Source organism: Lontra canadensis, unplaced genomic scaffold (genome assembly GCF_010015895.1).
Source record: "Lontra canadensis isolate GAN:19392208 unplaced genomic scaffold, GSC_riverotter_1.0 scaffold17, whole genome shotgun sequence".
Taxonomy (NCBI): Eukaryota; Metazoa; Chordata; class Mammalia; order Carnivora; family Mustelidae; genus Lontra; species Lontra canadensis.
The window spans coordinates 1,825,454-1,838,071 of NW_022631011.1; the positions used below are offsets into that span (position 1 = coordinate 1,825,454).

At 48.0% G+C, this 12,618-nt stretch overlaps 1 protein-coding gene across 1 annotated transcript in view; it reads left to right on the forward strand.

Moving 5' to 3' along the window:
* Nucleotides 1-859: 859 nt before the first annotated feature.
* PSTPIP2 (proline-serine-threonine phosphatase interacting protein 2) overlaps nt 860-12,618 on the forward strand; it is a 61,226-nt gene continuing 49,467 nt past the window's right edge. The window contains exon 1 of the mRNA XM_032859491.1: nt 860-1,084. Within this exon, the coding sequence (XP_032715382.1) occupies nt 1,052-1,084 (33 nt within the window). The 5' untranslated portion in view covers nt 860-1,051. The remainder of the gene's footprint in view (nt 1,085-12,618) is intronic.

Below are 12,618 nucleotides of genomic sequence, written 5' to 3' on the forward strand. Positions count from 1 at the left end.
TGCCTCTCCAGGCCTGTGGTCGGAGGTGGCCATGAGCACTCAGTCTTGGTACCCTTGATCTTCATCTTCCCTTCCTTGAGCACCCGCTCTTTGCCCAGGGTGCATTTGCCCCAGGGGTGACATCTGTCTTTGGCCCTGGCAATGTTTAGAAGGGCAGAACTCTAATCCAGCTCTTCACCTGTTTAATACCCTGGCATCTTGGGCAAGTCATTCAGCCTCTCTGAGCCACAGTTTTGGCTCAGGGCAGGTAGGTCAGGGCAGTACTTTGTCCCAAAGCACCACAGTACTTCAAAGCAGGGAAGGGTCTGCCTTGTCCTGGGGTTATGCATGTCCTAAGGGTGAAAGAGTGCAGGGGGAGGAAGGAGGCTCTGGGCTCCTACTGGAGTGGGATTGGTGGAAAAGGGTCTTGGGTCTTGAGAAATGGGAGGAGGTCAGGGAGGAGCTGAGCTCTTGGGGGCCTTGGAAGGACACCTTAAGGGACCTAAAGTCAAGGGCTAATAATATCAATGACCTTTCCTTGACTTTTACACGAAAACCTGGCCAGGGGCTCATCGGTAGCGAATGCGTCTGGTGTAGAACGCAGGACTGGCTGAAACATCCGCTGGTATGGTCAGTCTTCAAGCTTTGCGGAGCTGACACCTGGTCCATGCGACCTCTGATCAGGCTGAGCCTGGATTTCTCCGTCAGGATTTCGGTCGGGGGAGGAGGGAGCACGTCGGTGGGAAGGGAGTCAAATTCGGGAAGTTGGCAGGCCCAGTTTCTTGCAATCCTTGAAGGCTTCCTGAGCGAGGGGGCAATTCCAGGGTCACAGAGATAGCGGGGTTTTCCCTGGGCGTGGGCATGGGCTTTGGCGCTGGACTCCAGAGCTGCCCTTCGGGAGGAGCTGTGCGCCCTGGGCGGGCGCTATCGGGCGTGGTTTAGGACCTGGGGCGGCCTCCGGGCGGCCGGGCGACTCCCTAGTCCGGCTGTGGGACAGCGGGCTACCACCGTCCAGTCACCCGGCGCCTGCCAGCAGCTCCGCTCGGCTCGTCCCCTGCGACGCGCGCCGGCCATGACGGGAGCACTGTTCAAGGCGAACTTCTGGGTAAGTCGGCGCCGCCGGGGGACCTGTCCGCTGCCATGTGCCCTCTCTGCCCGGCCCCGAGCCCGCCGCGCGCCCCTGAGCCCCCGGGGTCGGGTCCCCGGGTCCCCTGGCCCCTGGGCCCCGGCGGCGCGGGGCCCCTATCTCCCGGCCGAGGATCCCGAGACCCAGGCGTGGAGCGGACGGTCCGGGGAGAGCCGCCGATGTCCCCGAGGCTGCGCCAGGCGCGGATCTGGGGGACCAGGGTGAGCCTCGCCAGCTGACAGCGGCAGGCACCCCCCACCCGCACTCCGGGGACTGTCTGTCTTCTCCAGGTCCACGGACACGAACGGTCTGTCCCAGCCCGGTTCGCGCCCGCTTTCCCCCTGGAGACCAAGAGGGTTTTCGCCGCAAGAAGCTTCGCCTGTTTCTGGAGTCCGTTCCCCGGGTCTATGTCCCGGCGCAGAGCTGCTGGCGGCATCCAGCGTCCGCCTGCCCCAGTCCTCTTCCCCTAGTCCTGTCGCTCCCCAGGTGCCCCTCAAGAGCCTGTAACCCCTCATTCGGAGCAACCGCCTTTAAGGCAGGAGCAGGAAGTCAGCACACCTCAAAGTCTCTTATCTGGGACCCTGCTTGCTTGCATTTGGCTTCACAGCTGCCCGCCACAGCCCTGGCCCCTAAGTGCGTGGAGAAGCCTGGTGCTGTGGCTTCCCTGACCAGGTTCAGATCCTGCCCTGGGATGCCCCATTTCCTGAGGGCTCTGCCCAACCTGTAGGTCCCACTGCAGGCATTGTCATGGTGGGAAAAATTAGGGCAGAGACCTGCCTTCCCATGCCTCAAAGTGTGACACCTGTTTTCAGATATCAGCCCAAATGTCACCTCTTCAGGGAAGCCTTTCCTGATTGCGCCCAGCAGGCTCTATTGCTTGCTCACGTGCCACACGTTCTGTTCCTTCCTAACGTTTGTCAGTTTATGGTTTTGAACTGGGGGACTGCAAGCCCACCACTGCCCCTCATTGAGCTGGGGGAGGATGGATCCTCAGCGAAGAGCTGTTGGTTGAGCAAGTGTGTCTGTAAAGCCGAAGGGCCAGAGACAGGGTGAGACCAGGAGCCTCCAGGCTCAGAGGGCTCCCAGCCACTGACACCTGCTTGCAGGAGTGGGTAGGGGCGGGGGGGGGCGGTACGGGTTGTGTGTGTGTGCGCAGAAAGGAAGTCTGGGTTTGGAGTTAGAGTTGAAGGTCAGGGGGAGAGAACTTTCTGTTTATACTCCTTTTCCCCGCTGGCCTTATACTTCAGACGGTATCTGAGATCCTGAGAGAGATTTTGCAAAGATGTCTTTCATCTCTAATTTCCTGTAACACTTTATATCAAATAATAGCTAACTTTACTGTGCACAGCCTGTGACTAACGCTGTTCTTTTTTTTTTTTTTTTTAAAGATTTATTTTTAGGGGCGCCTGAGTGGCTCAGTCAGTTAAGCATCTGCCTTCAGCTCAGGTCATGATCCCAGAGTCCTGGGATCGAGTTCCACATCAGGCTCCTTGCTCAGTAGGGAGACTGCTTCTCCCTCTGCCTGCCGCTCCCCCTGCTTGTGCTCTTTCTCTCTCCCTCTGACAAATAAATTACATCTTTTAATAAAAAAGATGTATTTTTTAACATTTATTCAAGGGAGAGAGATTGAGAGAGAGGGAAAGAAAGAGAGAGGTGCTCCGGTGGGGAGAGGAAGAGGGAAAGACCCCCCAGCAGACTCCACGCTGAGCTGGGAGCCGACTGGGAAGTTCAGTCTCAAGGCCAGGAGGTCATGACCTGAGCTGAAATCAAGAGTCAGATGCTTAACCAACCGACTGAGCCAACTGACTGCCCAGCTAACAGCATTTTAAAGCCTTTACGCATGCTCCTCGTTTAAGCCTCCCAACTACCCTAAGAGGTAGCTGGTTTACCATCATCTTACAGATGAGGAAACGGTGTGGCAGAGAGGTTAGGCAACATTGCCACGCTGCTAGGGCTGGTAAACAGTGGAGCAGGACTCTGCGTGGACCAAGGGCGCCGTGAATGTCTTGGTGAGGCTGGTGCTCAGCTAGATGGTCCCAGCACTGCTGTCTGCACGGCTCCTTCGGTATTGCCAGAGATAGGTGGTGGGTCACCATTTGACCCTTCGTGTGACTCTCTCTCCTGCAGCTGCAGTCAGGAGCTCCCAGAGGGCAGGCACTGGGTGTCACCATCAGCGGGGCCCCCAGCACTGCCGCTGTGCCTTGCGTATGAATGCTCAGGAATCAGGCAGATGGGACAGTTGTCCGGGCTTGGGGACAGAGGGGCAGAAAGGAACATGCTGGAGACCTCAGCAGCATCTGTGAGGCCTCCACCCACTCAGGGGGTAGGGAGGCCAGGCTGTGGTTAGCACAGAGTGGAATCACTTGCATGTTTCAAGGGCAAGAAGGTTGTGATTGGATATGGTAGAAAACTTTGGAAACACAAGTGGGTATCAGTTGACTGGATTTATTAAATATTTATGAAATGCCTTTTCTGTGTAAGGATTTCTTTTTTTATGATTTTATTTATTCATTTGAGAGATAGAGAGAGAGCACAAGCAGGGTAGGGGTGTGGAAGAGGGAGGAGCATCACCCCAGTGGGGTGCCCAGATCGGAACTGGATCCCAGGACCCTGAGATCATGACCTGATCCGAAGTCAGATGTGTAACTGACTGAGCCACTCAAGCACCCCTAGATGAGGATTTCTAATTGAGGTGGCATTTGCAGACGTAAGGGTTACCACCTTGGTTAGAAGGTGTATTCCCATGAGGAAGCAAGGTAAGGAGGTCAGGCTTTGGCTTCAAGCTCGTGGACGAGGAAGGGGTAGGGAGAAGGAGAGTCCAGCAGAGGCCAAGGAAACTGGGCTGGGAGTAGGGGTCTGTTCCCGAGAGGAGGCCATAGGGAGAGGAAAGGAGGAGATCAGGGAGGACTAGCCAAGGGCGGAGGAGGTCAAAGCCACAGGGAAAGGCAGCCAGTTGAAGGTGAGCCCTAGAGAGGAGAGGAGGGCTCAGAGGAGGCTCCCTGTAATGTGAAGTGGAGAATGAGGTAAGGGCCACAGAAATTAGGAAGTCAGGAGGAGGAACTTGTTTGTGGGGAGAGAGGGAGGAGGAGGAAGAAGAGGCAGAGGCAGTATTAACAGTAGCTAACCACAGGTGTAGCCATGGTGAGGACCAAGGCCAGCAGCATTCTGAAGCCCCCAGCCCCATGCCAGGATTGGTGGTCTGGGAAGGCCATGGGAAGGAGGGAACATAGAGAACTGTGTGGAGTATGGAAAGGCGTCAGTTACCAGTGGGGGCTTGGAGGTTCACTGGCCAGGTTTGAATCCCGGTTGTGCTCCTTAGGGTGACAGTGTCTCTGTGACTTTGGGTGGCTGGTTACTTCAACCTCCCTCCTTCTACCCCACCACCAAGCCTCAGTCCTTCTTCGTCACTTCCATAAAAATGGGACATTAACCACGTCTAATCCCTCAGTGCCAGGCACGGGCATGACACATCGTGAACACCTGTGTTGTCAGCTACTATTACCATCAGCACAGAGGTGACAATTAAAGGCAGTGCTTCAAAGAGAAAGAATGAAAAGATATGAGGTCCCCAAGAAAGGCCTCCTGAAGGATACCTTTGTGAATGCAGGAGGAGAGAGGGGACAGACAAATAAAGGTGGCAATAGGGGTACAAGCAGGAAGGGGCCGGCACATGCCCAAGAGAGGAATGTTCCGTGGAAGTGGAAAAGCCCTTGGCCAAAGTAAGTAGATGCTCCAGAAAAGGCATGAGTCGGCACATTCTTTTTTTTTTTTTAAAGATTTTATTTATTTGACAGAGATCACAAGTAGGCAGAGAGACAGGAAGAGAGAGAAAGGGAAGCAGGCTGCTTGTTGAGCAGAGAGCCCGATGTGGGGCTTGATCCCAGGACCCTGAGATCATGACAGAGCCTTAACCTACTGAGCCACCCAGGCACCCTGAGTCAGCACATTCTTTATACATACTCTTACTCAAATGCCCCATGGAAATATTTATTTATGTATATCTATATCTATCTATGTTTATTTTTTAAAGAGATTTTTATTTATTTATTTGACACAGAGAGAGAGAGAACAAGGGAAGAAGAGGGAGAAACAGGCTCCCACTGAGCAGGGAGCCTGATGCGGGGATCCACCCCAGGACCCTGAGATCTTGACCTGACCCCAAGGCAGACGCTTAACTCACTGAGCCACCAGGCGCCCCAGAAATACTTATTTAAAGAAAACTTTCCATGGATCTGTTTGAGAGGGGAGAGTCAGCGTTCCTTAGAACCGGGATGGTCCCTGAGTGGGCCTGATGGGAAGCACGGGTGTGTGGCTTATTTCCCACCCTTCCCTGCGCATGCTGGGTTTGGGGCTGCGTGGTAAGGTGCTGCTATGTAATTTAGCATGTGAACATTGGTGCTACCTGTCAGAATAGGACAGTGACCATAGCTGTGGTTTCCAGCACTCTGGGGAAGCAGCTAGGACACAGTAGGACACCTGCCAGTCTTTGGCGTGATCAGACAATGTCTTCCAGATGTGGACATGCACAGGTGATGTAGAACCTGTTTCCGAAGAGGTAGCTGACCTCCTGCACGCCAGGAGATTCTCACGTTCCTCACTGGGATGTGACGCCCAGCCTGTCCATACGCTTTGTCTAGATCCTTATTTTAACAAGGGCTTCCTGATTCTCAAGGATCTTGGTCTAGACCAGCTTCCTAGTCTCTGTCCTGCCCCTCCCCTGCACCCTCCTGTACCACAATAGGTGGGGCCTCTCTGTTCTGCCAGTGGAGTGACCAGGGGAAGTTTCCGGGGTGTTTGACCTTGCTCAGTGCCCTGCTGTGCACCCAGGGCTGTCCCTCTGCTCCATGTCTTTGGCTACTGTGGAATCTTGTCATTCCGGGGCCTTACCAGAACAAAGCTGGTGCCATATTGGGCTTTGCTAGATGACTTTTTTTTGTAGAGTGACCTACAGCTGTATGGGAAGCTGCTTTTTTTTTTTTTCTCTTAAATAAACAGAAGAAAGCATGTTATCACATAGGCCCTTCATGCTGACTCCATGTGCTAGTTTATACAATGTTTAGGCAACGCTTTAAGTCTTTAATATTCTCTCTTGGAAACTGGTCCCTAGAAGTACATCACAGGGTTATTTTGTATTGTTTTGCCTTGTGGCCAGAGGCAAGGTAAAATTATTGACAGACAGTCTTCTTTAATTTGTTCTTCCTAGAGCAGCCAGTGGGACCTATTTTTAAAATAATTATCAAAATCCTTTTTTCCTGTTTTATTTTCTTACAAATTTAATGAGAGGCATGGGACCTATCCTTAAGAAAAAATTTAAAATTCCTTCTTTTCTCAACATCATTATACAGAAACTCATACTCTCCTGGTAGTTACCACCACTTAAAAAAAATACGATTATACTGCCTTTTCTTGATAGAACAGTTTTAAAATTATCTATTGACCTACTGCTCTATTTGAGGATTTAGCTCTTTCATCTTTTAAACAGTTTAGAAAAAGATTTTATTTATTTAGGGGCACCTGGGTGGCTCAGTTGGTTAAGCGTCTGCCTTCAGCTCAGGTCATGATCCTAGGGTCCTGGGATGGAGCCCCCTGCTCAGCGGGGAGTCTGCTTCTCTCTCTGCCCATCCTCTGTTTGTGCTTACTCTCTCTTTCTCTCAAATAAAAAAATATTTTATTTATTTATTTGAGCGAGAGAGAGCAAGAGAGAGAGAGAGAGAGAGAGAGCACAGGCTAAGGGAAAGGCAGAAGGAGAAGCAGACTTAAGCCAAGCAGGAAGCCTTCCAGGACCCTGGGATCATGACCTGAGCCGAATGACCTGAGCTAAAGGCAGATGCTTAACTGACTGAGCCATCCAAGCGCCCCAATACGGGGTATTTTCAATACCAGTGTTCATAAAGCTGCCGTGAACCTTACAACCTCCCAACAACGGCTTCATCATTTGCCTCAGAGTCACGAGCTGTTTCCCAAAATGTATGTGTGTGAGCAAAGCAGGAAAATCAGACTTCTCAAAGACACAGTAGACTGGTGGCTGTTTGTTTAAACCAGCTTTCTGGGATTAGCTCTACCTTACATTGCATTTTGGGCTGAAGATTAGCCAAGGGTTGGTAAGAGGTTTCAAAATATCTGGTAGAGGTTTTTCTTCATGAGAACAGGAAAGTTTTTCCCCAGTGGGCCCTAATACCCCTGTCTTAAACTCTTTGTACTACTTGTATGTGTAAGGAGGCTCAGGACAGCACAGGGCTCTTAAGGCCCAGTGCACAAATCCATAATATTCATCGTTTTCTATCTTTGGGAACGGTTAACTAGCCTCAAAACTCACTATTCAAATATGGCTGTTTCATTAGCCTTGACCAGGTCACATGGGATTGTAATAATAGATCAGAAACCAGTTGAAGACTTCTTTTTTTTTTTTAAACAAACGATCACAGCTAACTATTTTTGAAAGTAAAAAGAGTATTCTTAGATATTTAAATGCTCTAGTTATCCACTATTCTTAAAAAAAATAAGGCTGTAATGATCATAAATATTTTCTTTTCACAGATGACTGTTCATTCTTTATATATATTACTGTTTATGGGGGTGGATTAACGTTTCAAGCACTTTCATAAACCCGCAAGGATGATACTAAAATTTCCACCTGCCTCAATGACATCACCATTTTTACAACTATGTTTTAGCAGTGAGAGAAAAAAAAAAAAAGAACATGAAAAGTTGTAATGGCAGCAGAAGGCTGGCCCCTGCCTCACACCCACAAAGTTCACAAAATGAACCACATTCACACAAAACTACTTTCTACATCCCAGGGGGCTTGGGGAGGTGGGTGGGGTGATGTGCCCTTGACCCCACCCCTGGGACTTTGTATTGATCTCTGCTTCTGCTTCTGGATCTTGGTTAGGAGATTTCTGAAAGTCCATTGCATGTTTCTAGCAGTATACTTATCACTCTTTTTTTTTTTTTAACAGATTTTTAAAAAAGTTTTTTTTTAAAGATTTTATTTATTTATTTGACAGATCACAAGTAGGCAGAGAGGCAGGCAGAGAGAGAGGGGGAAGCAGGCTCCCTGCTGAGCAGACAGCCCGATGCGGGGCTTGATCCCAGGACCCCGAGATCATGACCCGAGCCGAAGGCAGAGGCTTAACCCACTGAGCCACCCAGGTGCCCCTTTAAAAAAAGATTTTATTTATTTATTTGAGAGAGAGAGAGAATGAAAGAGAGCGAGCACGAGAAGGGGAGGGTCAGAGGGAGAAGCTGACTCCCCGCTGAGCCCTGGGACTCCAGGATCATGACCTGAGCCATAGGTGACAGTTAACCTACTGAGCCACCCAGGAGCCCATAAGTACTTCAGATAAATGGAATCATACAGTATTTGCCTTTTTATGAATGGCTTATTTCCCTTAGCATAACTTAGTCCTCAAGGTTTATCCATGTTGTAACATATTTCAGAATCTCCTAACTTTTGAAGGCAGAATAATATTCTGTTATGCATGTGGAGCATATGTTGCTTATCTTTGCATCTGTAGACAGATACTTGGGTTTCTTCCACATTTTAGCACTTGGGAATAATGCTGGCATGAACACAGGTTTACAAATATTTCTTCAGGACTGGGGAGCCTGGGGGGCGCCCGAATGTCTCAGTCATTAAGTGTCTGCCTTCAGCTCAGGTCATGATTCCACAGTCCTGGGATGGAGCCCCACATCAGGCTCCCTGCTCTGCAGGAAGCCCGCTTCTCCCTCTCACGTTCCCCCTGCTTGTATTCCCTCTCCCCCCGTGTCTCTCTTTATCAAATAAATAAATAAACAAAAATCTTACCAAAAAAAAAAAAAAAAGACTGGGAAACCTGGGTGACCCAGTTAAGCGACTGACTCTTCATTTCTGCTCAGGTCATGAGGTCATGATCTCAAGGTCATGAAATCAAGCCTAGTGTCCTGCTCCACACTGAGCACAGAGTCTGCTTGAGAGTCTCTCCACCTCTCTCTTGTCCCCTCTCTCTCTGCTGATGCTCACATGCTCTCTCTCAAATAAATAAATAAATAAAATCTTTAAAAAATGTATTTTTTTAAAATCCTGCTTTCAGTTCTTTTGGGAATGTGCTCAGAAGTTTAATTGCTAGATCATATGGTAACTGTATTTTTAATTTTTTGAGGAGCTGCTGTATATTGCAGCTGGTGGCTGCATTCCTGCCAGCGGTGTAGAAGGGTTCCAGTTTCTCCACATTCTCATCAACACTTTGCTGCTTTCTAGTTTTTTGTTTGTTTTAGTAATAGCCATCCTAAGGGTACCAGATGATATTGTAGTTTCATTTTGTATTTCCCTAGTGGTTAGTGAAATTGAACATCTTTTCGTTTGCTTGTTGGCCATTCATGTATATTTAGAGAAATGTCTATTCAAGTCCTCTGTTCACTTTTGAATCAGATTGTTCATTTTTTTGCTGTTAAGAGTTATCTCTATATTCTGGCTATGAACCCTTTATCAGATATATAATTTGCAACTATTTTCTCCCATTCTGCAGTTGCTTTTTTACTTTTCTGTTAGTGTCTTTTGACACACACTATTTTTAAGTATTCATGAAGTTCAGTTTGTCTGTTTTCCCTTTTTTTTTTTAAAAGATTTTATTTATTTATTTATTTGACACAGAGAGAAATCACAAGTAGGCAGAGAGGCAGGCACACAGAGAGAGGGAGAAGCAGGTTCCCCGCTGAGCAGAGAGCCCGACGTGGGGCTCGATCCCAGGACTCCGAGATCATGACCTGAGTCAAAGGCAGAGGCTTAACCCACTGAGCCACCCAGGAGCCCCTGTTTTCCCTTTTGTTATCTGTGCTTTTGGTGTCATATCCAAGAAGTCATTGCCAAATCTGGTGTTGTGAGGTGTTTTTTTTTTTTTAAAGATTTTATTTATTTATTTGACAGACAGAGATCACAAGTAGGCAGAGAAGCAGGCAGAGAGGGAGGAGGAAGCAGGCTCCCAGCTGAGCAGAGAGCCCGATGCGGGGCTCGATCCCAGGACCCTGAGATCATGACCTGAGCCGAAGGCAGAGGCTTTAACCCACTGAGCCACCCAGGCGCCCCTGTTGTGAGGTTTTTGCCCTATGTTTTCTCCTAGGAGTTTTATTGTTTTAGGTCTTACAGTTAGGTCCTTGGTCCATATTGAGTTAATTTTTGTATTTGGTGTTAAGGAAGTGTCCAACTTCATTCTTTTGCATGTGGATATCCAGTTTTCCCAGCACCATTTGTTGAAAAGACTGTCCTTTTCCCATTGAATGGTCCTGGCACCCTTGTCAAAAGTCATTTGTGTATGCAACAATTTATTTCTGGGCTTTCCATTCTATCCCATGGTCCTTCTTTATGCCAGTACCACACTGTTTTGATTACTGTGGTTCTGTAGTAAGTTTTGAATTCAGGAAGTGTGAGTCCTCTAGTTTTGTTTTTGTTTTTCAAGATGGTGTTAGCTACTCAGGGTCCTTTGAGATTCCGCATGAATTTTAGGCTGAGTTTTTTCTATTTCTGCAAATTATTCACCTTTATCAGAGACTCTTTAAAAAAAAAATGCCCCAGCATTCCAGGTATTTTCAAAAATCCTCTTCCTGCCCATCCTCCTCTGGAGACCCCCTTTTTGGAGCTCTCTGTCCTCTGTTTCAGTCAGGCCTGCTGCATAGCTGTCACCCTGGGCTTCCCTTCAGTGCCCTCTTGAGTTGGAGCCACTGTTTTCCAGAGCCTAGTCACTTAGAGACCTCTCAAAAACATACATGAGTTCGCATCCTTCCCCTGCTTGAATTTCTCCAGTGGCCTCTCATGGCACCTGGAGCCTAAAAGTCTGACCATGGCTTACACGGCTCTGCCAGACCCAGCCCAGCCTGCCTCTCTGCTCTGATCACCTGCCTTCCCCTGCTTACCTCCTCTAGTGTGGCACTCGTAGGTCAGTTACCAAATGATGATTACGGTTTCTAATGAGCCAATTCCCTCGACACTACTTGACCGTTCCTATGGCGTCCTGCACCCATAAGACAATCTACAATACTGTACTTACCTCTTTAGTGTCTAATTCCCATGACTGTAAGCCCAATGAGGTGTGTATGACTTGTTCACACCTAGGATGGTGCCTGGCATGTAGCAGACACTCATCAAATATCAGAGTGAGCAAATGAACAAAGGAAGTGAGCAGTGAGAGACATACGTGGCAGGGAACGGAGGGTACTCACCCAAGCCAGTGAAGTGCTCTGTCTTCACATTCCCGTTAGGGGAAAGTGTCCTTCTGGGCTTCTGCAGAGCCGTTCTACTGTGACTGGCTGGTCATCTTGTGCTTAGGAGAGTGATCTCGTCAAAGATGGGCTTTGGCCCTGCTGGGAGCCGCATGTCCAGGGAGAGGCACAAGACCCACATAGAGAGCAGGGTCCACCCTCGGGATGCTGACCACCTGATCAGAGTCCCTGTGACCAGGAGAGAAAACCCAGCACTGGTTAGAGAGAGGAGCGTTCTTCCCGAGTCATCGTGCCATCTCAGGCCGCTCAACTCAATAACAATCTTCAAAGTCTTCAATAGCAATACTTCATGGCATCTGTGGGTCACAGAGAGACATGAGACATCTTAGTTTTTTGAGACTATTCTCTACTCAATGAGATGATTCTTACATGCTATTTAAAAATAACAGTTTTTAATACTAATGTAACAAAGTCAAGGAAATTAAAAATATATTGTTAGTAATTTGGTACTTCTCGCAATTTTTTCCCTCCACACGTGATTGTAACTCTAGTGTATGTACTATTTTGTATTCTAATGTTTCTATATAATAAATAAAATATAAATATGATAATAAAGTATATGTTATCTATTGCTATCTACTTTTCCTAATAATCATTTAAAAAATACTATAAGTGATGTAAGCCTCTTACATCAAAATGCTGTTTGACATTTATATAATCAAATGCTGTTTGACATTTATATAATTTCCAAAGTTTTCTATAATAAATAATGTGCTGTACATCTTCATTCATTTAGGGCATTTAAAAATTGGCTTCTTTGAATACCTGTTTCTGGAGACTCAAGAAGGAACTTGTCACTGCCCAGCTGTTTTACTATGTTTCTTTGATGAGATCACTCTCTCTCTTTCCAATTGTGATGACATCATACCTTTTCCACACTGCTTAGACCTCCACTTCCTTCCTGTACATTTACTCTGTTTTGATGATCTTGCTTCCTGCTCCATTACGGAGCACCACACTAGGGATGCCTGGGTGGCTTGAATGGTTAAGTGTCTGCCTTCGGCTCAGGTCATGATCCCAAGGTTCTGGGATCGAGAGTCCCGCATCGGGCTCACTACTCAGTGGGGAGCCTGCTTCTCCCTCTGCCTGCCGCTCCTCCTGCTTGTGTTCTCTCCTTCTCTAGCTCTCTGACAAATAAATAAAATAAAATCTTAAAAGAAAAAGCCAGACACTAGCTGGTGAAAGCTCATTTACCTTCAGTCTAAATAAGATTGGACTTGGTCATAAGTAACAGAAAACCCAAAACAACAGTGGCCTTG